We start from the raw sequence: 26493 nt of genomic DNA on the forward strand, positions 1-26493 counted from the left end.
TTCTTTAAACTATTAAGTTCAAAATTATTGCAACACAATTTTGTTACTTTTCAAATGAGATAAAACTGCATACGTTACATTTGCAGCAGACGAGGCAGAAAATCTCCCTGAAAAAGTGTCACTTCAGGGCCGATCACTCACATATCTGAGCAGAGGACCTGCTGTTCCTTTGTGTAACTTCGTATGCGTATTTCTTTGCAAAAACAAGGTGCTTGGAATACTAACAAGGTTGTGAAATTTGGCATTTTACAGAAATTATCTGCGATAGTTGTGGAGTCGCTGCACCCTTATGATAAAGCCCCAGTATTGGTTACAGCAAGCTGCCTATTAGGTACATATATGTGATGTGATGTACAACAAATCCTCCTGGAGAAAAGCCCAAAAGCCAACAGGAAGTCTGTGATTTTGTGTTTTATGACCTTTTTAACCGTTCCAAGGCGCAACCTACATCCCGGGATCAAAAAACTAAACTAATCCAAAGGATTCGTGGGCACAAAAACAGAACAGACTTTGACGTAACTATGTACCAAAAAAAGTGGGAGCAATAATTGAATATAACGGTTTTCAAATCAACAGCACAGAACCGTTTTCGCTTGTTCCAGAGCCACGTAGAGTAACTGAATGTCAACATGACGCTTGTTAAAATCAATTAAATCGTCAACAAGCATAATTCACTAAGTACAAATCACACAATATGATCACACCTTTTAGCTTTAACTAATGGCTTTAAAAGTTTTTTATTTAGTTTTTCCACATGGATGTTTACAGTACGCCATTTCTCCTGGACCCTTGGCTCCTGACGGGCAACGGCCCCAATGGTGCTCGCAGCTTTAATGTTAATGTAAAGTGCTTCATCCCGAGATCTAGAGTGTGTTGCATAGTAATAAAAAGTAGTTTCTACACATTTTGGAAAACGCTCTCCTTTGACAGCTTGATGAGAAGATCGATACCACTCGTCTTGAAGTTCACTTATTGTATAATAGTGAACTTAAGATGTGTATTTATGTATAAAACATTTGTATCTGGCTTCATATTTAACACATGAACATAAGTGGTATCAATTATTTTCATTGAACTGTAAGTGCATTTCCAAAAAGTTCAAACTATTCCTTCAAGGATTTAGTCAGTTTCAAACAAGTTTACTTAAAAAAGATTACCATCTTATTATCTGTGTAATTGTGGATGTTTTCCTTCAGCTAAATTAACATTTAGATTATTTAACAATTAAACATTAACATTAAACTCCAAGCAGTTTTGATTTGCACACATGTGTCTTATGCATAAACCAGATCGATCGATCTAACTAAATCTTAAGCCACAGAGAAGTGAGAGTGCAGTTAAGTGACCACAGTCAGAGGACTTACTAATCAAAGTTAACAGGTGCCAAATAAATATAAAGGGCGTGTGGACTTCAGAACAATATAAATCGTACCTTGTATAGCATCATAATTTCTTGGCTTAACTATTTTAAACCACCAAAGGGTTTTCTGCTTTTACACTGAAAATCAACAGAAACTTGTGGAGGAAAAGTGGTAAAAACGTTTCTATCATCAATTTAACTCAACAAACTTGGCCAGTAAAAAAAGGACATTTAAATGAATGCATGACTTTACAGCAACAGTGATTACTTTGGTATTAGTGCATAGGTGCCGTTCTAGATACCAGAGCTGTGGTAATATGAGGAATATCTACACTCTTTGATATTAACTTTAGTCATCAGGTTAGCTCCGCCTCTCAGCGAGGACACACTGCCTGCTGTGCTCCGGGAGACGGACGGATGCCTGAGGAGACTCTTCGGGGTGAACCCATCGTGGTGGTTTTCTCAGATGTGAGAAAGCTTCGTCTTGTTCTGCCCGCGAGTCCGTCCCGATGCTTCGCAGGCTTCTATCTGCATTCAGTCCGTGTGAATCGCCAGTGATGAGACCAGTGAACCGTTCGGACAACAAGTAATTGTCCATCAGCTGAAGACAGATGCCGGCCGGCCATAAATCCAGCTTCAGCGTCGCGTCTCGGGTTCAAGTCAAAGACCCGCGTAGGTAAAGTCGACCGAACGACGTCCTCCTCCTCTCGAGCGTCTTTGATTTTGTCTTTCATCATCTGCGAGACACAGAAATCGTTGCAAATCACGTGAATCAAATGCAGCATCCGACACAAACATTGAAAATAATAGCAGACGAAATGCCGTGGACACGCATGTCCCACGTATGTCTCGTGTCACCTGCGACTAGTCGATCACCAGCCAGCGCTCAGTGCTCCTCTGCATGTCCTGTCCGCTCAGAGGCTCCCGCAGGCGGATCTTGACCTCCACGCGGCCGCCCGTGGCTTTGCGGCCGTCCATCACCTCCACGATCTCCCTGATTTCGCTCTGCGACTCCAGCTTCTCCAGCTTGACGAGGGCCGTCCCGACGGGCTTGTCGCTCCGCAGGAAGCCGCTGGGAGACCAGACACGGCGTCACTGCCACAGTCTCAGCGCGACAACAACACGACAACTCAGGGCTTTCTTTTTTTTATTTTTTATTTAAGCGACACTGACTGCTGAATGCAGCCGCAAAGTGATCGAGCGCGGCTCGGCGCCTGGAACTGGAAATGAGACGAGCTCCTGCTGAAGCCGCGTGAGGTCGATGCCCCGCGGCGAGCGCAGCTGTGTGCGACTCACCCTTTGTGCAGCAGCTCCAGCTTGAGGCCTTTAGACGTCACAACCCTCCTGAAGCCGCGGTGGTTTCGGTTGATTGACAGGCTGAAGCTCTGGTTGTATTCTGCTTTCAAAGGAGATCGCAGATTAAATGACGAGAGATATAAATGCAGTGAAAACCGACTTGGCAACAAACCTGAATGTGACTCTAAATAAACTGCGTTGTTAAAACGGTGCAACGATTTATTTTGAAATAAAAACACATATTTTCAAACAGCTGTTGAATAAGGATATTTACAATTGTTATAGATTATGGATTTCCCGCACCATAGCATCACACTCATGACAATTTTGTATTCAAAACTCAAAAGTGAATCTTAAACAGGTATTTTTTATGGTCGCCCGGTCGTCAGCGGCGTTGTTCATGTCTCACCTGGCGAGTTGGTGTTCTTGATGACAGTGGTTTTGTGTTTCTGTGGCTGCTCCTGGTGGCGACAACACAAAAACAAAAACACATTGAAGAGCAGAGAGGCCTCAGCGGGCTGCGGCGGATCGAGCAGCACAGAGTCTTACCGCGCTGGGGTACGGGAAGTCAAACTTCACGTACGCATCCAGATCGTTTGTTTGAATCCCTGAAAGCGAAAGTTGATCACAAACAGCAAAGAAAATACAAGATGAAAATAATTATTTCAGAATCATTTATTTCAGCGCTAGCAGACGTCATGTGGACTCAAGAGTTCATTGAACATGGAGCCCACTTGTTACTGATTACTGATTTTACCACTGGGAGCAGGAAGATTCATCGCTTTGACGATGAGGACAACCATGTCTGTGCTGCTCAGGTCTGGAAATATCCTGAAAAGGAAGAGACAGTAGGAAGCAATGAAAGAAAGAAAGAAAGCCAGAGACAAAAGATAAATAGATGAGTGATTTATTGATTCTCCATCTGCTATGAATACGATGGAGTAAACTCCAAATAGCAGCTTTAACATTTTATATCCTCAGGTTTGACTTTAGTATCAGGACACATCACAAGTGATGCATAGTCGTCAATACGTCACACTTCGTAGAATTGCATTTAATTTAATTTTATAAAGTGGCCATGGGGTGTTTTGAATATCTGAACGAAGAATCTCTGACGTTACTCCGTCTTTTCAACCTGCTACATTTAACGAAACAAAAATATTAAATTCAAAATATTTGCAGGATAACACCTACCGGACAGTGTGAAAGGATCTCTCCTCAAAGTGATGTTTAGGGGGAGACAGACCCCGGGACTGAGCCAGCTTCAGGACCTCCAGGCTCTTCTTACAACTCTCCGCCATCTTCTCAAACCTAAAGCGCACGCGCACACACATTTTACATTTTACTGGTGTAAAACAAAAAATGGATAATCCATTTAATCCCCAAAGTCGTTTTTGTTGATGGTAATACTTGCAGCCTCATGACGGAGACTTACTTTGTGGTTTCGGTGACGTTGCCCAGGTGTGTGAACTGCTTAGAGTGAGTCATACATTTCTAGGAAATAGCAGGAGAAGAACCGCTGTCAGATATCTCGAGGGACCATGAATAAGAACAGCCAGAAGCAGCGAGACAGAAAAGCAACAAACAAATAAATGAATATGAAGAAGTCTACTTCGGTAAAAAGGTAAATATATTAACAAAATAAAATGAAACTAGGCACGTTATTCTGTCGCGCCGATTGTTTCACCTCGTACTGCTCTTTAAGGATCTTGGCCAGTTGCGCGTAAAGCTCCTCGGCCTTCTCAGACACCTGCACGTCGCTGTGATGAACCAGGATGAAGTCTTCGTCTTCGTCACCAGGCGGCGACGGCACCTACGGGTCACATGCCAGCCGATGCCGTGACTTTCCGTATGACATTTTTCCCGTCATACTAAGCTACTGCAGGACTTTTTGGTGGGGATATTTTTAGTAGACACTTCTCACCGTTTAACATTCAAACTGAGCGAGCAGCGATCTAATTCCGCTCGCTTTCAAATGATGCGGCAAACTAAGCAACAACTTTGCCAACAGCGTAACGAATATCACGGTAATCATAATAATCAATTGCCCGCCTGCTCACCGCACTGATGTCCACCGTCTTGCCGCTGCGGGCGGCCTCAATTATGGGGTCGAAGCGCCTGGCGGTGCGGAGGAGGACCTTGGCCTGCTCCATGTCCTTTTTCTGCTTGGCCTGCAGAGCGGCCTTCATGTACTGCTTCTTCCTGCCCTCCAGGAAGTCGAGCTGCTGACCCGCTGCGGGACGACCGGAGGCAGAAAAGCAATGAGAATGTGAGCGAGCAGATGTTTTCTGCCTGTGAGGATCAGGTTCTTCTCTGCAGACGTGCTACACGTCAGCAGTTCATTCTTTGTTTACACGATAACTTGCAGCGGGGCTGCAGGTGGAAGGATGTTTTAGTTCTCGCTTGACCGTTTTTTTTACTTTATTAGTTTTAGGGCTGCAACTAATAGCTATATTCTTTATTAATTAGGCTGACAATTCAAATTTTGTGACTTTATTATAAATTAATAAAAGTTACATCACATCTGACAGCAAATCCTCACTTTTGAGAAGCTGGAATCAGAAAATTTTGATTTTTTGCTTTAAAAAAAATGAACAAATCAATGATGATTTAATAAGCAGTGTTGTGTGTGTGCGTGTGTGTGTGTGTGTGTGTGTGTGTGTGTGTGTGTGTGTGTGTGTGTGTGCATTTCTCACTTATCATTTCATTTCAGTTATCTTAATTGATGTCTTATTTGTTTTCTTTTATAATAACTAATTAAACTACTGGATGAACCGGAGCAGCATTTGGAGATTTAAGCGTTTTGCTGATTTCGGTCTCTTGTGCGCTTATTGTCCAACTTACATCACAGGACTAAACCACAGTCATTTACTGCTGCAGAATAAGAACCTGTCGAATCTTCCAATGACTCAAATGGTCTCTACTGACCTGACAGGGAGATTCCGTCCTGTCCTGCAGCGGGGAGGTCCAACATGGGCTTCTTTGGCCCTTCTGGAGCGGCAGGCTTAGACTACAACAAACAGAAACCACTGCATGAATAATCAGCAGTATTGGAATATATAAAACGCGCTGCCGATAGCCCACCTCTTCCTCCTCATCTTCTTCCTCCTCTTCTTCTTCTTCTTTCGCCATTTCGGCGTCATCGGTGGAGGAAAGCTTATCTGCGGCCTCCAGAGCAGCAATGAATCCCTGCTCTGCTCCGGTGACCTTCTGCCCCGGGATCGGAGGAAAACCTGAACAAATAAAAAAAAAAAAAAAAGAACATTTTGAAAAAACTAATTTGCAGTCTGGCTGGCGTTACGGTTGTTAAACGCTTTCATTGGGTTTCATTTGGTCGGGTGCAGAAACGCGGCATGTGTCACTGACACAGCGACTCACTCACAGCTTTCATAGTGATGCGTTACAAACACAACCGGAAACAAATTAATTTTTTTTTTTTTGTGGAACTGAAATATTATTCGTACATTACAGGTCGACTCAAAAACACGACTGAGGACAAAAGAACCTCACCAGGGGGAACCGGCAGCTCATCGAAGTCGACCGCTTTCCCTGCTTTGTGAGCTCGGACTGCACTCTGGTATTGCTGCAGGGGGAGAAACGTTGAAAACGCTGCGGTTTTGGCATAAGAGGAGGAACGATCTGATGCCGTAGTGCTTTAAGTGGAGCGTTCTGAGGAATGGTGCCGTTACCGTTTGGTCTATTCCTGGTAACACCCGTGTGCCCCTTTTCTGTATCCATGCACATTTTCATCCCATTATTATCATTATTATTATTCACTGCACTCACTGTACATTTTATTTCTTACTGACTAAACTACATTGAAAACGCTGATTTATTTTTTTGTTATAATGCACCAGTTTCATCCTATTGATCGGACTTGTAGCTGATCGATAATCGAGCACGACAGAGCTTCAGCATCGGGACTCTCTCCTCGTTACCTTGGCGATGCGGTCGTGCATGCGGGCCTTGCGGTCGTCTCCGCTGGCTTTGGCCTGATTGGACGCCTCAACATACTTGGCACGTCTCTGCTCCAGAGCATCCAGCACGTCTTTGGGGGCCGAAGGGGCCGACGGAGGGGCAGCGGCTGAGGGCAGCAGTATTTACAAAGACTTTCTTAAACATTGACTTTCAAGAAATGAATAAAATTAGATGCAGAATTTGGGTTCAAGCGTAGGTTTAGTGAATATCTTGTGGTTTTAGTTCCAAGCATTGGGTCACGTCTCACATTAGCTACTTGATATAAAATACTGTGACGGTTAGGAGGAATTGCACAGGCACACAGTGACTGTTTAAAAGAAGGAACTTGATCTATTGCAAGAACGCCGGCAGAAGGAATACACGCGGCGATAATATTACTACCTGGTGCTGATGTAACCAGTTGGGTGACATCTATGTTTGATCTCGAGGGCGGTTCCCTCACTGCAACGCAGCCTCCTCCTGCAGCTGAAATACAATAAACAAGAGAGCGATCAAAACATGCAGAAGCAGAGACAAGAGGTTTCTGTCCCGAAAAACAGGTCGCTTGTTTTTATACATGGTGGTGAAAATACTTGCAGCCTCTGTCAGGATTCCAGGGCTCGTGTTTAAAAGAAAACATTTTAAATCCTTATTGTTCTGCTGTGTCTCGACATGCTGCTCCTATTGTTATTCACCTGGACACCTACAGACTCCAGCAACATTTCTCTTTTTACATGAATGTGATCCACTTGTTTTATTTGGGTGATTTTTAAGTTGTACTTGTGCGTTACAAATATTTCTTATTTCTTCTCCTTTTATTCGTTCTGTACGTCAGCAGGAAGCCGCAGCATAAATAGCGTCAGCGTGGTTGTGCATTCTAAACTTATTTGCTTGCATGTTGTGTTCCTCACCCTGTGGAGATGGAGGAAGGCCGCCCAGGTCGACGGCTTGTCCCTTTTCCAACGCCTCAATCACCAGATCGAACCTCTGCAATGCAAAATGCAACAAACTCTCAGACATAATGACGCCCTTTGTCTACGTCCAAATTGTTGGCATGTTTCACATACTTGAGAGGGAGATCCTGGAGTCAGAATATGAAGCAACAGGCCCAGACGAGAGAGCGCCACATTTTTTGTATTTCGCAAGCATCAAGCTAAGAACTCTGCATGTCTATTGGTCAGAAATGCAGCTGCTGCTTCGTTACCGCAGCAGAAACACGCGGTGAAAGTAAAACTAGTTTGAATGTTTGGATCAGACAAGACTGCTTATTTAGCTTTTATTGAAAAATAGATACTTGAAAGACAGGATTAATGAATTAGTTTCCCTTTATTAACGGTTTCAGCTCACTGTACATTGGATTTGATAGCAAGTGAAAGACTTGCGATTGATCCGTATTCTATTTCGTCACATATGTCCTACTTGTTGCCTGCATTGGTTTAACGAAACCATTTAATCATTTATAGTTTTATGTTTAGATATTTACAAAACAAACGTAAATATCCTACAAGGAAGTTGTCAGATAATGCCATTAACCATTTTTCCAACACACGGTAATTCCTGACACCATACTGATGATAAGAAAATGATTCGCTATGAAATGCCGGCACATAACACAGAAAACCAAGAAAGGGGTTTTACCAGCAGGGTTTTGAATACATTTGAATGTCCTAAAAAAAGAGATTCAAATTTATACAAAACATGTTTGTGCAGACAGAGACTTGGTGCCGTGGTCCGCCTGCTCACCTTGCTGGTCTTGAAGTAAAGCCTGGCTTGCTCCACGTCTCCCCGCTTCTTGGCCGTCAGAGCGGCCGCCTTGTATTCCTTCTGCCTCTCCAGAAGCAACGCTTTGGTCGACTCGTTTGCTGTGGATTCACGGGGGGCAGAATCACAATGAAGTGATAATGATCGGTCAACCACCTTTCCATGTTTAATGTGTACTTTCTCTAATATCCTCTACGTTGGCTAATTTAACTTTGGATATTCCGGCTCACACGAACCATCAGGTTCCCCGCTCCCCTCCTCGGGAGACGGGACGCCGATCAGAGGGGGCAGGGTGGGAGGGGACGACGGCTCCTCTTCACTGCTGGGGCGGGCGATCTCGGGCGCTGCTTCTGACTCCGCCCCCCGAACTGAAGCAGTGGGTTCGGGAGGCGAAGGCGCGGGGGGAGCCGGTCGACGGGGAACAGCGGGCGGAGGGGCGGCACTCGGGGCCCCGGCGGCGACAGGAGGAGGGATGTCCGCCTCGTTCACGGGTCTCCCTTTTTTAATACCCGCCAACATCGACTCCAGAGTCTGCAGGGAGAAACAATCACAGTCAGAACTATAGTGACTGTACCGGGTACTGTGTGTGCGTGTAATGAAGGAAGCATCACAGCAGTCAGGTGATTCCACTCAAATTACGATCAAACAGGAAAATTAGTCAATATGAAAAATAACGGGGGGGAAATATATTGGAATATCATGTTGATTATCATATTAGATGGTTAACATGTGTAAATATAAAATAATGTTATACCCATGAATGCCCTTCCACTGGTAAAGCACAGCCAATGTATTTATTCATCATAATAAAAGTTATGGCTTACAATTGAAAAAACCCTATTTACAAACTGGTGGCAAAAACGCAGAAGTAAATGTTTTGGGACATTTAGAAATTCAATTCAAACCAGATTAAAACAATATTGTAAAATGTCAAAAATGCAATTGCGCCCCTTCGCCGTACAACTTTCACCGGCAGTAGTTTCACTGACCTTCAGGCCGCGGTCGTATCTCCTGACCTTGGCGGTCTCCCCTGCAGCTTTGGCGTTTTGCAGGGCGGTCTCGTACATGAACACTCTCTCCTCCAGGGCGTGTTGGAGGCTGCCAGGAGCTGCTGAGGGGACCGTCACCTTCTGCTGCTGCACAAAAACAACAACGAAAGGGGGGCAACAATTCTTATTGCAATTTCCACATTATTTAAATCTCATTTTTAATCACTGGTTTACAATACGACACGCTAAGTATTGGAATTAATAAAGGAAATGTGTTTAGAAGAATGCTCATTCCTACTAGGGAGATCTAGAAAAACAAGTCATTGTGTAAACCAGCAGGGGGAAAGGAGGACAACTATCATCCCTTTTGTGTTACTGCCGACAGCTAAAGTTTCAACACATATTTTGGTTAGTGGGACGTTGAATGTACCTGCGTCAGAGGCGTCTCTGGCGTGTCAGCTTGAGAGGCGAGGGCAGAGGATGTGATGGGAGCGGGTACGACATCCTCGGCTTCCTCTTCACCCACCACTTCCTGCAGCTCCGCCTGTTCGGGGGGGGAAGAAAGCAACAGATCAACCTCCAAGTTTGATGGTTGTAGTTTTCCGTTTGGTAAGACACCCGTGAAATCTGTGAACCAAAATGTGCAGGTGGAATGAAGGTCCTTCAAATCAATATGTAAACCACAAAACAGATTATTTAAACTGCAATGTTAGACCTGTAAAATATTTTCGTATTTTTACACAACCAAGTGAGGTTGGGTTTTGTATTTTCAACAGTTTTTGGGGTCCTAAGGTGGACCCCTGATGGTCATCCCAACTGCTTATATTACACATATTATGTACTGCTGCCCCTGTCAAGCTCAACTTAGCAATAAATATTTTCCGGTTGGCACAAAACAAACCAATAGATCTTCGTCGTCTTCCAGGTTAGTGTCGTCGTCATCCTCATCGTCATCTTTCATACACTCGTCCGCCATTCTTGCGATATCTTCCATGGGCAGCGGGCCTACGACACAAACATAATGCAATTATAGTGAGATCAACAACATATAATAATACATGATAATATCGGTATATCGTAAAGGGAAAAAGGGTTGCTCTATTAGGAAGCAAAAAACACGGGATAATAAATATGGAAGAACATTTCTTGCTCACGTAGTTGCAGAGTTTTTCCAGCAAAATGAATGGATCATATATTACACTATGTCGTTAGATGGAAGTGGATACAAAGAATGTGTCCAGTGAAACACTTCTATCTTGTGCAGGAGCTGAAAACAGGACTTCAGAAGCGTTCCCTGCGATTTTGGCCATGTTCATCTCACTGTCGCTGACAAAGTGTAATGCAAGGTTAAATGTCCGGCTTTCACATTTTAATAAAGGAAGAGAATAATTGAGAGGAGCAGGAACAGTGTGAAGTGAGTCTTTTTATAAAAGGTGTGTTTAAGGAAGGGGGATCTCCCATTTTCCAGCCGCGTCCACGAGGAAACACTTTGGTCCCTAAAGAGCTTCACGCCTCCGACCAGCAAGAGGGATTCTTTACGGTACTTGACTCGTTTCCGCTGAACTCACTTTTCCCTTTCTGCTTTGGTCTTCCTCCGCCCGCGGTTTTATTTCCAGTAATAGCGGCGAGTTCCGCCTCCAAGTCCGGGTCGTCCACGTTTCCCTCCATGGCCATCTGCTCGGGGTCCAGGTCCACGAACAGACCCATCTGCAACCAGGAAGTGAGGGATGAACTTCTCCCTTATGACAGGCATCTCCTACAAACAAACACCCGCTCTGATGTTGTTGTTGTTGGTGTTGTTACCTGCTTGGCTGCAGCAGCGCCCTGGCCTCTGGGCTGCGGTGCTCGCTTCTTTTTACCAAACATGTTGTTGTTGTTGTTGTTGTTGTTTAACCAGCCCCGACACTCCGGCGATCCCAAAGCTGCAAACAAAAGCACAGTGAAAGGGCCTCGTCCCCGCGGTGATGTCCTCGGTGTGGTCACAGCAGCTGTCGGGAGTCATGTGAGCGGTTGTCATGTGGCTCCCGGACGGACGCAGCGGCAACGCGCTTCCCAACTGACGGATACGTTAGCCGCCGAGCAGCTAGCTGTTAGCTGTTAGCTAAACGCGTCTGTCGCCTTTAAGGGGCAAAAGTTTGTCCCGCGAGGAATTTAGACTTCTTGTTAGCGCGCATCCAGGGTGCCTCTGTCCAGCTTCTGGACGCGAGCTGTCTTTACCTGCTGGTTCAGCGCATCGTCAGATGGTTCTCAGAGGAACAGTTTCATTTCTCTGGTTTGACACGGTTTGTTGGAGTACGCATGCGCAAAGGCGATAGCTCGGTTTTAAAGGAACAGTTCACGGATGGCTCTGCACTCCACTCAGGTGACTGAATACAATGCACAGATCAGTATTAGTGCAAATTGGATCCATTGCTATGTCACATTTTATGGGTTAAGGATCGTCCTGGTTTTAACTTTTGCAGCCATCTCAAGATTTTAAGTATTTTTCGATACATCATTTATACAAAGACACTCAACACTCAAATACAGGAAAATGAAAACCTTTAAAATTCCATATAGAAATAAATAATAATTTATATATAGTATACACAATTACTACCGAGAGCATATTATCATTATTATATTAGCAGGATTTTTTTATCAGAATGAAACAATATTTTAAACTTCTGAGAATAATCCCTCAGAATTCACACATCTATGAAAATATCAGATAATAAAAAATAAACTAATTAAGATAAAAATCTTTAAAAATAAAATAATTTCATGACAGTGTTTTTGTGCTAAATTGTTTGAATTCATATATTGAAAAGAAATTCATCTCTCTAAATCTTGTGAGGTATCTGACCGTAGTTCACAAACTAAAATGTCACAACTACTTAGTGAAAGAAGATAAAAAATGTTTTATTTGCGCATTAATAGTATACAACATCGTATAGATAAAGGATTGTGACAATATATACTCTTTCACTGACACAGGTCCAGATCAGGAGGTTTATGCTGAAAACTCGTTATAAACAGTTTAAGAGATTTAAGAGAACCAGATTTGTTTTATACTGTTGGAATGACATTCAAAATGTTTACATATGGCAGCTTGGTGACGTTATGTTACAGATCCTTGTGGTTGCTGCTGAGCAATTTGGGGAAAGACGTGCCGATGGATCTCCCGTGCCGATAGACAACCAGCTCCAGCACGTACTCGTCCACTTTCACCACCACGGACGTCTTCTTCTCAGTCGACATGAGGAAGATGATGGTGAAGAGAGCCACCTCAAACTCGGGACTCACACCAAGGAAGCAGCTGCCAAGCGGCTTCACCAGACCCTTCCAGCTGAACTGCAGGTTCAGGACGTGGTCATCCTCGTCAGGCTGGAGATTAATGAAGAAAGAAAAAGCATTTTCATTTTTCTGCTCAGCGCGTTCAGTTTCTTCACAATCCACATGAGGACACAGTGCTTTCTTACGGTGTTTTTGCGGTCTCTGGCTTTGTAGCCTTTGTAGTCAACATGGCCGTGCTTTTCCAGCAGGTAGAACTGGACCCAGTTGTGGAGACCCATGATCTCCTGTCCAAACTTGGTTTCTCCCACAAACACATGTTCAAACCCACAGGAATCCTCTCTACAGTAAAAACAACAACAACGTAGTTCAAAGAATGAGGGATTATGTCTCAGTGTGCGCTTGCATTCATCCCGAGATTAGAACCGTATTCCTTATCTTTTATGTTTGAGTTGCTGACTAGATCAAATTTAAAAAGGTGCTTATAAAAGAGCAGTTGAAAATCAAATACATTCAAAATGTCCTTAAACAGTACAGCGAATAAAACTGAAATTAAACCCATTAACTCAAAAACACCGTTTCATTGGCGTGAACTGCTTAAAAACTACATATTTACTGTTGTTTGGCCTGTGATTTTTCTGTATATGGCCACAATCAAAAATGGTTCGGCCTTCCCCGCTGTGGATGATCAAGCATGCGCTGTGTGATATCCTCCAGGATCGTAATCTTTCTTAATCCATAGCTCCCTCTGCTGTTATCGGGAAACTCACCCTCCACTCTTGTCCCTGTGGTAGAGGCGGAACCAGATGTCATACAGCTGCTTCTTGAACTGCTCAGGGTCTGACGGCGACTGCCGCTTCCTGACCAGGTACTTGTGAGCGTGCTATGACGAAAACACAAGCAGTACGAGGAAATGTCAGAAAAGGTGTCGTGCAGGAATTACGCTGGTAAAAGAGAGGGTTTGTCAGGCTGAAGTGGTCTGTATTATTTATGAGACTGAAAGTTGGTTAGTTATTGTCTTGAAATTTTGTAGTAATTTTATTGTCTTGAAGTTTGTAGTTTTCTCCTCTTAATAATTTGTAAGTCAGATGCCGCTCATGCACTTAAAGGGCTTTTATAGCCTTATCTCTGTTTTTTTCTCTTTTGGGCGTTCCCACAAATACATCAAAAGAAGTACTCAACATAAACATTGGTAAAAAACGTACAGTAAAGTATTTTTATATTTTTATAAGGTAATCTTAGTTTCATAAAAATGTCCCGTCGTGCTGAAAGATCATCATCTGGTCTGTAACTAAATCATTATAAAAATGTGTGTCAGAGTGGAAGACATCAAACCGTTAAACATAATAATGTTATAAAAGTGGGGGAATGGATCTCTCTCCCAGCTATTGCACCTTCATGACATCGGTCTCCATCATGGAATCGATAAAGAGCCTGTTCTCTTGAAGCTCCTCTGACGTCACCCTCTCTGACACGCCTGTGGACGATTCGTAGTTGTCCAGCAGGTTGACGAAATCTGCATTTGAAAAAAACAGCATGTTTTGAATGTAAGTGCTTCTTTAGGCGTGGGTGGGAGGGGTGGAGGGGGGTTGTTATGAACTGGTTCTTACGTAAATATGTCTCGATGCTCCGGAGTTTGTCCTCGTTGACATATTTGAAGAGCGGAGCTCTGGCCAGGTCTCTGGCGTAGTTGCTCCCCTGTGGCACAAAACCTGCACTCCCCTGAGCGAAACGCACACACACACCAATACACAGACGTCAGCGTGTCAATTTATATCAGAGTGTTTGACATTGCACTGCAGACTGGTACTGACCTGGAGGGAAATGATGTAATCGGTGCCCGGTTTGAGGCGGTTGGTATCCAGGCGCCATATTTGGTTTAACACCTCGGTGAGATCCTGAGTGGCTTGTTGACTGTGAAACAGCAAAAGGAGTAAAAGCAGGAAACTGAGTGTCCAACTCATGCCAGGTCTTAATGTGTCCAGTCAGGATGCCTTTCAATACTCCACTGTAAAAGTTTACAAGAACTTGGTGCTGATTTTTTAGGTCAGCTTGTTGACTTGCTCCACTGATGAACACGGGCTCCTTTTTTAAATCAACAATGAGCTCTTTTGGTTTTCTGGTGTCAATCAGGAATTAGCTCTCTAAGAAATACTTGGCAGGGTTGAGGATTTTTTGGTGTTTCACACCCAGTATGAGTTTGAAAGAAGACCTTGTTTTACAGCGACTGATGAATTCCTGGGTTTAATAGTGGTTCAGGAAAACGCTTACACGTGTGTAGCTTGTAGTCAACAGGAAGTCACAGTATCAAATGTCAGACAAACTTCTGGTTGCTCAGTTGTGAACAGCCTTTGATGTTCAACATGTTTGTTTATTGTAACGTCATTTATGGTTTGCGCAGGGTTTGATTTTATAATAATTTTGTTCCCATCCTTCTCCAAAAGATGCCAAAGGGGGAAAAAACTGAGAGCAGATGGGAAAACCTCCACAAAAATATCCCACCTAACCATAACCAACATTATAAAGTCGCTACTTGCTTCAATCAGCACCTTAACTTATATTAAAATGTTCAAATAATGTTTTATGGTACAACTGACACTTTAGTTATGACACCATGATCACTTGCGTCTTTTGGTTTCAGCTCCATCTGATCTTGACTCTTGTCGTGTGATAAAGCCACTAGTATTTCATAACTGCCAAACCCTTTCTGCCACAAAACAGAACAGCAGATGACTCATTGCAACAAAAATAAGTTGAGTAAGGACGGAATCGCAGGAAAGAGCTCACTCAAATAACAGAAGCTTCTCTGTTTTTATTTTAGCCTGGCTTCTGATCACGAGGTATGATCACGTCATGACTTGCAGCAGAGTGTGTTTCTCGTCTAGGCCTGTTTGTGCAATAATGTATTTAAACACACTAACAGACAGAATCCAGATCTGTAAAAACCTGCAATCTGCTCTGAGAACTGCTGTTACTCTGAACCAGAAAGCAGCATTAGTAATAAAACCTAATCTAATGTAATTATTAACATCATGAAGGAAGTTGTAAGTGATACTGTTTCAATTTGGCTGACGTGAAACCTTTTTGTTTTAAGTAGAAACAAAGCGGAACACCAATCACAGAATAAGAAACGTGTAAATAACAGGAACTGAAAAATATTACTTTTTTTAAGTAATCGTGATGTATCCGCTACTTATTCCAAAAACGTACCTCCTCGACATGACTCCGTTTAGCGGAAGAGAGTTGAAGGCGGCAGGTAATTCAACGCAGCTCAACGGTGAACCGTTTCACTCGGACAGTTGTCTTCACACGCCCAATGGAAAGCAGCCAATTAGAAGAGCGAAGAGGCCACTACCGCGTCATGTTGGGGGCGGAGCCCATCCTAAAGGTGTACAGTGGGCTTACAGAGAGGAAATGCTGCTTGTTGCCAAAACAGAGTTTTTAATACACGTTTGTGTTAATATATAATGTATAAATAGACAGTTTAATCAACATGTAGTCATTAAAAAAACATGCATATAGACCTACGTAATATTCCGTGCGTCCTATTCTATTTTGATGTAATTTCAATTAATTTATTTTTAAGTTAAGAAATTTAACGTTTTTCTAGAATGACAAATGTATTATTTGTATTACAAATATATTTATATAACAAATTATTGCGACCATCGACAATTAAATATTTTTTTCTATGCATATTATTGTCCAATTTTAGAGAACTGCAATCACTGCATACTTGAAAAGACACATTTTCAAAAATATAAACGTAATTGCATTGACACGAAAAAATAACTCGGGCTTTTATTATGAAAACCACTACTTGGCGGACAGGCGGAAGTCGTCTTCTACGCACGCGCAACAGTCTCCACGTTGTTTTGGACTTGGAAAGTGGGTTAGAATAGGGGCAGATATTCATATTTAAAAAGCTTCCCCACGTGGCTTACGTTGTTTATTGTCTCGATGAGTCTCGTGCAGGTCCCTGCTTCTACTCGCAGAAGCCGTTATTAGCTGTTGTCCACATCGGGTGACCGAAAACAAGTTTAAAGAGCGCTGCTAGCTTAGCACTGTGTAGCTACAACTTGCAGCATGGCGTCTGGGCTGGAGCTGATTGCGGGCAGCTACGAGCAGATAGCGTTTAGTTACCGCATAAACACTGAGGAGAAAGTAAGTTGCACTGTTGGTTCTAACTGTAACGGTCCCTGGGCATGATGGGCACTCTGTATGGTAACACCAGGGTCGTACTACGACTACATTATCAAAGCTTTTTAATGCTTTTATAGTTTGCACATCTGGCAAATACTGTGTTTGTTTGTTTTTTATAGCTGAGTTCAGCATTAAGGTTATTGCAAACGGATCCACTTAGTTGGGTTTTTTGTTCGTCGTGCAGGAGTGGACATCCGAGGCGAACTTCACGCATCACGCCCACACGGCATCCATATCAGCTGTGGCGACCAGCGAGAGGTTTGTGGCCACGGGAAGCAAAGATGAGACCATCCAGCTGTACGACATGAAGAACAGGATCGAACACGGAGCTCTGCTGCAGCACGACGGTGAGTGGTTACATTCTTGGAAATGTCTGTGGTTAAATCCGCGTGAGGTCACGTTTTATATGGAAGCACCACGGATGCATTAGAGATGGAAGATGTGTGGCTGGTTAGAAAGGCAATTACATTTTGTTTGTGTGTTTTCGTGTAGCTAAGACAATTGGTACATTTTTAAAATACAAAAAAATAGAACATAAACATTTTTTTTACAAATGGCTTTTTTAATTCTCTCAAACTTAGACCGAACTTAGTTTCTTAATTGCTGGAACATCATCTCATTAGAGATTTCATCGTAATAGATTTTGTCAAGAATCAACGCACTCGCCTGGGGTATGCGGACCTGACCCTTAACCACCTCGTATTTCACAGGTACCATCACTTGTCTGGAATTTTATGGGACGTCTCATTTACTGAGCGGCAGCGAGGACGGACTCATCTGTGTGTGGAGCACTAAGAAGTGGGAGTGTGTGAAATCAATCAAAGCTCACCAGTAAGCCGATGTGAATGGTCATGTTTGTGAAAATGATTGTCTTGTACTTGGCTGCATGGGACGAGTTGAAATAACTTTCTTTATGTCGCTTTCCTCAGAGGTCACGTTACGTCGCTGTCCGTCCATCCATCTGGGAAGATTGCACTTTCAGTTGGGACGGATAAGACTCTCAGGTAAAATTCACACCTCTGCTGGAAAGTTGGACAATAAATGTATCTGAATCCAACGTGGCTCTTTTTTTTTTATTTATTTTTTTTAGAACATGGAATCTAATTAACGGAAGATCGGCCTTCATCAAAAACATAAAGCAGAGTAAGTCTCTCATTCTGAAGTTACAGACTTTTTAAAGTTCTTTTAATAATATTAGTACGTGTGAAATTACTTTTCTTAACCCTCTTCTCACAGATGCACACATTGTCAGATGGTCTCCAGACGGGAATAAATATGTGGCTGTGGTAAGCGACAAAGTGAACATCTACGACCTGGTGACGGCCTCTGTGACGGGAACCGTCACAAACCCCAAGAGGATCTCGTCGATCAAGTTCTTAAACGTGAGTTTTCTGACTAGGAGCTTACGCTCACATTTCAATGCAATGTAGAAATGGGAGTGCCTCAGATTCTTCGTGTCTGCAATACTAGATTCAGTTTAAGTAAATATAATCCTGTTTGTATTTCAGAACTCCATCCTGGCAGTCGCAGGAGATGATGAAATTGTGAGGTTATGTGATCTGGGAAAAGAGGAATGGGTGTGTGAGTTTAAGGCTCATGAAACCAGGTAAACACGAAATATATTTATTTTTTTAATGTTCTTTACAGTTAATTATGTATGTCAATTGTTTTGGGACTGCATTTCTAGAAAAGACCTGATGGGGCAATGAGTTTTTTCATTTTATTTTTTATCCCAAATAGTATCTTAATCTCGCAGACATGTTTATTTAAATGTAATATTTGGTGAGAAATGGGTAAGGAAAACAAACAAAATTCTTTTGTGATTGTAGGGTGAAAGATGTTGACAGTTTCGTGATGGAGGATTACTGCGTGCTGGTAACCGCTTCAAACGACGGCTTCATCAAGATGTGGAAACTCCATTTAAAAGAGGCACGTCCGTTACTTGTAACTTCAACCAAATTTAACATTTACTTTTGCAGCTATATTTTGTTTTATAATGAAATCTCTATTCACGTCATTACCCGTGGACATATTCAACTGAGAAAAGCAGAATTTTTTTTTTTTTTTTAAAGCAATCACTAAAAGCAAAAGATGAGCCAAACCACGCTGACCTGGCTAGCTGCAGTTAATCTAGCGATGCACTTTTGAACAGGAGCTGGAGCCTCCCTCCCTCCTCGGGGAGGTGAACACCACGGCCAGACTGACCTGCCTGGCTGTGTGGAAACCTTCATCGGTGCAGCCGACCGCTGAGGAACCTGCGGCAAAAGCAACAACATCTAAAGGTAGTTGTCCTGCAAACAATAACTTTTATTTCATTTCTGCATCATCATATTAGGATAGAGATTTTGTACTGAGAAATGTGATTTAGGTATTTTTTGAGTTGTCGTTCTGTTGGTGGTTCAGCCTTCTCTTAATAAAACCCAGATAAATCGTGTTTGCTTCTGTCCACAGAACTCATTCAGGAGCTTTTGAAGACAAAGCGAGTCCGAATTGCAGCAGAAGAAGTAGTCATTCTAGAAGACGAAAGCAAGCCCAAAAAAATTAAGAAAAAGAGAAGCGAGAAATAAAACGGAAGAACAATTACTATGTTTTATCATTCATGGACTGTTGTATATCTGGACTTGGTCAATGCGCGTCCTTTTTGTGGTTGCCACAGGGGGGTCATAAAGCACATATTTTGTGAATATATATTTGGTTGTCAACATTTAAAAATAAGAGATGGCAATGCAACATGAGATGTGCAAGAATAAAAACAGTTTTTTAACTCAATGAGCGCATCTTATTTTGAGCTATATTGTCTGAACCATTAACATTCTTATAAAGGATCTATTAATGAGGGTTGAGGGCCTTTTCTTTGCCACTGTTAAAGACAAGTGAGTTGTTCTAATGTACGTAGCCTTTTTATTTTGAAATTACACCGGAAGTGAACCAATCAAAGCGAATGTTCGGAAGTTGCAGACTTCGGGTGGGTGGTGTGTCTGTGTCACGTAAGTTGTCCACTCGCTGGCAGAAACTGCTCTGCCTCGGGGCGGTCGTCGGCCATGGACCGGCTCGGGTTCGGCTACGCTGCGCTGGTGTGCGCGGGAGGAATCCTCGGATACGTGAAAGCAGGTTTGGAGACGCGCACCGACGTGGTTCGTGTTGGTCACCACGGGGCTTTAAAACTCCTGTTTGTGCAGCAACGTTTTTACATGACACGATCACACGCGTGGAAATCACGTCTGTACGTTTACCACATTTCACCAACCAGTGCAATATGAATTTGGAGAATTCGGTTCAATGTGACCGTTAACATCTTCGTGTCATTCTACAACTCGTGTCGAAGTTCTAATCGCATTTTATCTGGCTAACCAGACGATGGAAATCGCCCTTCATGCGTTCTAACCAATTTCCATCAGAAATCCATCCCGGTTGGTGCTCACTGCTATATTTTCTTAATCAGTCGGTATTTGTTGAAAACTTTTTTTTTTTTTGATTCAACATGATTTTTATCATTGAAGAGATGTTGTGGTGCTGACATGACATATTTGATAATAAAGCCCACTGCTCTTCCCTCCACAGGCAGCGTCCCCTCTCTGGCTGCAGGGCTCCTGTTTGGCCTGCTGGCTGCAGTCGGTGCTTATCTGCAGTCTCGAAATCCCCAAAATGTCTGGCTCTCACTTGGTGAGAAAGTTTGGGTTTTTTTTTGTTCAACTGTGGCAGGTCAGATGCAGATTTCACTAACGCTGTTTCCCTGCAGGCACCTCGGGGACTCTGGCTGTGGTGATGGGACTGAGATTTCTCAACTCCTGGAAGTTCATGCCAGCTGGTTTGATGACTTTAGCGAGGTAATACATTTTTCGATATCCTGCACCATGTAGAGTGTGTTTTTTGATGAACTAGAGACAATCATACATTTTGAACTTTTTTTCTCAATTTCAATTCCTGATTCAAATGTGTCTTTTTAGTGGGCTGATGCTGTTGAAGATAATCGCTGGAATGCAAAACAAACCACGCAAGTCTTAAATAGCCCACTAGCTCCCGACTTGTGTTTTTACAGTAAAATATATGAATTGTGCAATCAAATACAGTGCATTCACAAACATTCCATTTATGTGACTTATTATTTCTGGTTCTCTATTTTTAAAATGAATAAAACTTTTTTGTTCACTTTGGGGATGTTTTAAAGTTTTGTAAATTTGTAAAACATTCACCCACAATATGTTTTCTAAGATATTAAAAAAATCAAATAAACTAGAACTTATGGGCGAATTGTACGAATTGCAGGACAGATATGAGATAAAACTTGCAGGAGACACTGCACACAGGACTTTTTGCACACCAAGAATTGGCCTCTCGTACCTTTTCTTCCTGACCTGATTGGTACCAAAGAACACTGAACCCAGAATGGTGTGACTCAACCATTATTCTCTCTGAGGAAAATAAAACTCTCTCAGTCCTGACTCACGAGCAGCGGGTCCTCCTATCAGTGCCGGTGCGCTTCTCTGTCTGGACGCTCCTGTTTGAGGCTTCTGAACAGCTGACATGCGCGTCTCGGTCGGGCTCTTGGCGTTAGCGTTACTCACGAAGGAGTCTGAAAGACAATGATTTTAAGATTTCCACAGTGTCTTATCTTCAAATAACAGCTGGGTAGAGGGATCATCAGACTAAGTTGCAGACACCAACTGCATATATGTTGTTTTGCAGTCCTATTTGAGAAGAGATTAAGATCCTGTAGGTTTTTGTCTTTTAGAAGCTGCGTGTCTGAGTTTAGAACAACTTTCGTCTAAAAGAACGAGAAAGAGTGGACGAGGACAAGAGAACACAATGAAAAGTAGATGAGAAATTTTAAAGGGTACTTGGTTACATATGAGTTTTTTTGTCTTGAGTTCTGTAGCAAGTAATGCTTTTTTTATTAGGTGTAACCGTGGAGCCTGCAACACAAACAAAAACGAAAAATATTAATATTGCGAGGTTTAAAAAACATACAAATTTCTGCAACACAAAAGTATTATACATTAGAGTTGAACCAGATCAAAATTAGTGTAGAATAAATGGTATTTGTTTGTTATTTTTATGTTATGTTTGTATAAATGTTTATAGGACATAGGATATGATGCAGTACACATCTTGTAAAGAACTAGAGAAACCATAGTCGACATTTCTCACCACGGCTGAAATGTAAAATAAATTCATGAAGTCATTGGCGGCGCTTTGCCTCAGCAGTACACAGAGATGTCCGGTTCGATATTACAGTAACTGCAAACGTAAGCTGATTGATGCTCACTTGGGTCTCTGAATAGATGCACTCAAAAAGCATTTGTCTCCATATGTTCATTCCTACCGATCTGTGCTGCATCCTAATGGGTTTCTGAATGTACCTGAGCTGCACTTGGTCTTTTTTGGGGGATCTCACTGCAACATGTCTTCCATCAGTGCGATTGCCTCGTTGCTGGCGTTGGAGATCAGAGATCTGAGGCTGGCGGGCACAAACATTGGGAAGCAGACGTTCATCAAGGCGTGCAGGTCGTATCCCTCGGGCCAGTCTGACTGAAGAGAGTGAGCAACGAGTCACCGAAGCATCACAACAAAAGAAAAGGAAGTGAGGTTAAATAGTCTGATATTAGCTCCATAGAATGAGAGGACGTCCCCATGATTTGAGAGATACTGGTTGGTTACATCCTCCATGAAAGCAGAGATATGACGTGTCCCACTGCGTTGGGACGGTTTACCAGCACCTGGCAGGTCTTGAAGATCTCGTCCACCTCACTGTTGCCAGGAAACCGGGGTACTAGTGTGTAGAGCTCCGCCATGATGCCTCCCACGGCCCAGATGTCAACGGGGAAGCTGTAGGATCTTTACTAGTAGAAGCTCTGCGGCTCTGTACCTGTCAACAGCACAAGAGGATATTTATGGCACATTTGCGTTAAGTCATTTAGTATAAACACAGAATAAATGTTTGTGTCTCTCACCATCAACTATTGAGAGTGGGGTCGGTTCAGTCAATTGATAAAAGAGCATATTTGGTGCTTTGTCATTGTAAAGATGGAAAATCCCAATTTAGCAGTCATATATTATGTTGTGTTAGTTGATAGGAAAATGATTAGTATGCTAATGTTGTGTAATAGTAGCCAACTGAGCCACAATAATAGTGATTATCAGTTCATTTTCCCAAACAGATTTTTCTAGTGAGTACCAATTTAAGTCTTTTTAGGATTGAGCTAATCTACTTTATATCACAGCAGGCCTTAATATGAGTCGTAAGTATATTTCAGGTCTGACTGCAGACCGTGTCTCGTTATCATTGCTCCGATCTTGTAGAAGAAATTTGTCTCACCATCTTGTGGACACATAATCAGTGAAAGGATTCAGCGGGCGGGTTTCTCTTGCTAGTTCAAAATCTGCAGTCTTAACCAGCTCTGGCCCATGCAGAGCAAGTTCTCCGGTTTCATGTCACGATGACAATACCCTGCAAGACAAGAGGCAGTCGGCTAAACCCGTGCTGATGCTCAGAATTGTCTTGATTTGACTAAATCAAACAAAAACGTTAGCGCGTATAAGTTTCTACCGCTATCAAAACCACCGGTACTTTATACCACTCTGTGTCGAGGCCAAAAACAAAAGGTGTTTTAACCAGTCAAGTCTTGGAAAGAAAAAGTGAAATACAGCAGGAGTCTCTTACCGTGCTTGTGCACAAATGCTAAGCCAGACAAAACCTGGAACAGAACGTTTCCTATCTCATTTGCAGAAAATATCTTAACTTCCCTGGCAGCGGCAAGTGGTAAAATACAAAGAGAAGAAAGAAGGAATGAGAAGAAAAACGCGATTAGGAAACAATCACGCATTATTGAATTGGGAAAGAAACCAGCATCGACAAGCACCAGAACTAGTGCTGATAGAAGAGAGATAAACATGTTCAGTTAAGCTTTGGTACCATTCACACCTCCTCTTCTCACAGGAGAAGTGATTCATTTTGGGCTAAAGCAAATCCTGTGATGCACCATTTCTTATGTCCACCATTCATGTGCTTTTGGGTTTTCTATTCGCTGAATTCTAAACTATTTATACCAGGACTGTGCGGACAAGGTTGTTGAAACAGTATTGTAAAAGACGGAAAAAACACCACGAAGGCTGTTGAAAGGCTGGATGTCACCTACCATGTCTATGAATAAAGGACGCTCCCTGTAATATCTGAAATGTCACGTTTCTGACGACTGTCTCAGGGAACAACTTGTTTCTGCAAAAACTGAGAACGAAACATGACTCAATGTGACCCGGATACTTGCAGAATTATACAAGAAAAATAACACATTTTGCTGTGGGATTTTTTTTTCTTTCTTTCATGAGTTGATAGAGGTTTTCTTTCATATACTCAAAGACAAAGTCGAGGAGGTTGTTTTCTCTGAGGACTTCGTTAAAACATGTATGCCGTACACATAAGACATAATTTGCATTGCTAGTTTAGCGAAGATACATGACTATTGCAAATATGTGCAGAAGGATTGGTGATTTAAAAGATATTATTTCAGAATATGGCAGTTATTGCTGGCAAATTGTATCTAAAAGCTGCGGTTTGAACTAGTGGAGATTTCTTGTCTGACCATAATTACTCTCACTTCCCTTAGATTCAAACACTCATCCCATGAATAAAACAGACATGCATAACTATTTTCAGCGATACGAATAGGCATTTCAGTTTTATCATCAGGCTACTATTGCTGTTAGAGGTACCATGAGCTAATACAGGTATTCACAAAGGGGCAAAGCGTGTTTTTACATTTTTTCATTTGAAGGATCAATTGCTTAGACTATGTACAGCAAAACTCTGACTGGGTCATTCCTGTTTTGTGTTGCCACTGTATAATATGTCTTGCTCTCTTCATGGTGTCCATGGGATACCAAAAAAAAATGTTGCGTCATTGTTGTACCCATAATAACATTTGTATATCTCTATGTAATATATAAATATTTAGAGGTGCATCATTATAATGTTTTGCACGTGTAACCTTTTGTAACCTTTCGTCTTTCTTTGGTATTATACTCCAGGACAAACACTGTGCGGTGTGCTTTCACTTCTTTCACTGTCATCGGTAGTATCAGCTCGCACTGTAGCATTACATTTACAAACACTGCCTGAAGCACGCTCGTGAAACATTCATAATTCATTTCTTGCCAAAAAATCTGAATCTGCTAATCCTTAAAATGGCAAGTAAAGATGTAATGACAATGTATAGGAGCAATAATTACCGCTAATGTAATAAAAGTAAAAAACATTTATTTGTTTGGTCAATTTGCTTAATGCTTTGAAACCAAACAAAGCACTTTATCCCTCAGGCATGTTTTTATTGTCTTTATGGCCACCAGCTCCCCAGTGTCATTGCTCTTTCCCAGCTGCTTCAGCGCGGCTTAGCGGTTCATCGTCCACAGACCGCCGGCCTCTCCCTCCCCGAGGAGCCTCGTCAGTCCCAAACAGTCCAACAGTTGGTCATTGTAAGCACAGTTGCATCTGTTCACAGATCAATGCCCCCACATGCGGCTCTGCCCTCTTGTTACCGTGAGGCCACTCAAAGGACCTTTAGTCTATAAACACAGGAGTATAACATGAGAGTGTGATGAAGGAAGGTGGAAGTTTGCCTGGCGAGGGAGGAATGGATAAGTGTAGCTGTCTTGTTGCAAAAGGTGGATTAAAGTTGACGTGTGATGAAGAAAGAGTGCCAGGAAACGTTCTCTCACAGAGAGAACCTGGAAAATCGTTTATCATGCTGAGTCCTTTTTTTAAGGTGTGATGAAGTTGCCATGTAGGAAACCTAAACTACATTCAAGAATTTGATTCTGAATCAGAGGGCTTTACTGGTGTTGTCTAGCACTGATCACAAACAGGTGAGCCAGTGGTTTTGAGGCGTTTTGATGTCATTCAAAACAACTCGACTGCCATTTGGAAGATGTTTTTGGCCACAGAAATATGCAGTGGCGGAAGATAATATTCCCAAATGCTTTTCTCTTCCTTCCAACCCACTCACATTTTCCAGCAAACAGGAGCTTGACTTGAATGAATTGGGAAGAGTGTATTTACAAATCACATAATACTGTGTTAGACAGGTCCAATTAGTTGAAGACGGCACTAGTCAGTTAGAAGTTGTAACTAGCTGGCTTGTTAAGAATTGATAGTTTGTTTTTAAATCTCATCAGCACAGTGTTTCTTTATTATTTATTATTGTTTTCTAAGCAATTCAGTTTCTTTGTTGTGAAAAAGCCTGGATGCAGATCTTGAAATCAAACGTTTTTCTCTCTTTTTTCTACCAAAATATTTTTTGCTGTTGAGAAACATTGAACAGAATTTTGCAAACTTTTATACAGTCAAATCATTTCATCACAGTCTCAAAACTTTATCATACAGCGTCAACCAATTTGGCTGGTTAGCAACAACTAATATTAGCAAGTCTGCTAACTACTAACTTACAATAGATTCAGTAATGTTAGCTAATGAGCAAAAATAAGCTAACATTACTTAGTTAGCTAGCTAGTTAACGTTATTTTACACTATTTTTAAATTATGGTCTGTTAACCAGATAATGATTATAGTAGTATTTACAATCAATTGGATAAAGTATACCAACCAAAGGAGGCATTTATTGATGATGAAGATATGAAGGTGATGGAGAGATGCTGCCAGCG

The 26493-nt window shown here is 42.2% G+C and overlaps 4 protein-coding genes across 8 annotated transcripts in view; 2 read left to right on the forward strand and 2 right to left on the reverse strand.

The window, feature by feature from the left end:
* Positions 1 to 705: 705 nt before the first annotated feature.
* On the reverse strand, positions 706 to 11715 carry cc2d1b (coiled-coil and C2 domain containing 1B). Of its 4 annotated transcripts, none has more exons than XM_040171281.2 (24): positions 11581 to 11715; positions 11167 to 11285; positions 10932 to 11070; positions 10265 to 10368; positions 9794 to 9907; positions 9364 to 9510; positions 8611 to 8905; positions 8357 to 8475; positions 7525 to 7600; positions 7016 to 7099; positions 6595 to 6740; positions 6167 to 6239; positions 5741 to 5889; positions 5585 to 5666; positions 4717 to 4889; positions 4344 to 4469; positions 4092 to 4150; positions 3851 to 3967; positions 3414 to 3487; positions 3206 to 3264; positions 3066 to 3117; positions 2657 to 2756; positions 2219 to 2432; positions 706 to 2097 (listed from the first exon to the last, which is right to left on the reverse strand). In XM_040171281.2, the coding sequence occupies exons 2-23, from the start codon at positions 11227 to 11229 to the stop codon at positions 2225 to 2227; spliced, it is 2559 nt and encodes an 852-aa protein (XP_040027215.2). In that variant the 5' UTR covers positions 11230 to 11285; positions 11581 to 11715; the 3' UTR covers positions 706 to 2097; positions 2219 to 2224. The 4 variants fall into 4 exon arrangements, with proteins under 4 accessions (XP_040027215.2, XP_077955450.1, XP_040027217.2 ...); XM_078099324.1 differs by having other exon boundaries at positions 9364 to 9507; positions 11581 to 11677; XM_040171283.2 differs by having other exon boundaries at positions 9364 to 9507; positions 11167 to 11715.
* A 524-nt stretch (positions 11716 to 12239) lies between these two features.
* Positions 12240 to 16025, reverse strand: LOC120816043 (uridylate-specific endoribonuclease C). Its single transcript, XM_040171291.2, has 7 exons — positions 15847 to 16025; positions 14451 to 14550; positions 14247 to 14358; positions 14031 to 14152; positions 13407 to 13519; positions 12825 to 12978; positions 12240 to 12729 (listed from the first exon to the last, which is right to left on the reverse strand). Exons 1-7 carry the CDS (start codon positions 15855 to 15857, stop codon positions 12469 to 12471), a joined length of 873 nt encoding a protein of 290 aa, XP_040027225.2. The 5' UTR covers positions 15858 to 16025; the 3' UTR covers positions 12240 to 12468.
* Positions 16026 to 16452: 427 nt separating this feature from the next.
* LOC120816039 (uncharacterized) overlaps positions 16453 to 26493 on the forward strand; it is a 48684-nt gene continuing 38643 nt past the window's right edge. Inside the window, exons 1-10 of the mRNA XM_040171285.2 lie at positions 16453 to 16800; positions 17024 to 17186; positions 17550 to 17670; positions 17769 to 17843; positions 17930 to 17982; positions 18076 to 18221; positions 18348 to 18445; positions 18669 to 18768; positions 18992 to 19121; positions 19291 to 19404. Coding sequence (XP_040027219.2) covers positions 16723 to 16800; positions 17024 to 17186; positions 17550 to 17670; positions 17769 to 17843; positions 17930 to 17982; positions 18076 to 18221; positions 18348 to 18445; positions 18669 to 18768; positions 18992 to 19121; positions 19291 to 19404 — 1078 coding nt within the window. The 5' untranslated portion in view covers positions 16453 to 16722. The remainder of the gene's footprint in view (positions 16801 to 17023; positions 17187 to 17549; positions 17671 to 17768; positions 17844 to 17929; positions 17983 to 18075; positions 18222 to 18347; positions 18446 to 18668; positions 18769 to 18991; positions 19122 to 19290; positions 19405 to 26493) is intronic.
* LOC120816044 (transmembrane protein 14C) lies at positions 19759 to 24872 on the forward strand. 2 transcript variants are annotated; one of them, XM_040171292.2, is made up of 4 exons: positions 19759 to 19950; positions 20401 to 20502; positions 20579 to 20666; positions 22255 to 24872. In XM_040171292.2, the coding sequence occupies exons 1-4, from the start codon at positions 19881 to 19883 to the stop codon at positions 22370 to 22372; spliced, it is 378 nt and encodes a 125-aa protein (XP_040027226.2). In that variant the 5' UTR covers positions 19759 to 19880; the 3' UTR covers positions 22373 to 24872. The 2 variants fall into 2 exon arrangements, with proteins under 2 accessions (XP_040027226.2, XP_040027227.1); XM_040171293.2 differs by lacking the exon at positions 22255 to 24872 and adding an exon at positions 20787 to 20993.

Source organism: Gasterosteus aculeatus, chromosome 3 (genome assembly GCF_964276395.1).
Source record: "Gasterosteus aculeatus chromosome 3, fGasAcu3.hap1.1, whole genome shotgun sequence".
NCBI classification, from domain to species: Eukaryota; Metazoa; Chordata; class Actinopteri; order Perciformes; family Gasterosteidae; genus Gasterosteus; species Gasterosteus aculeatus.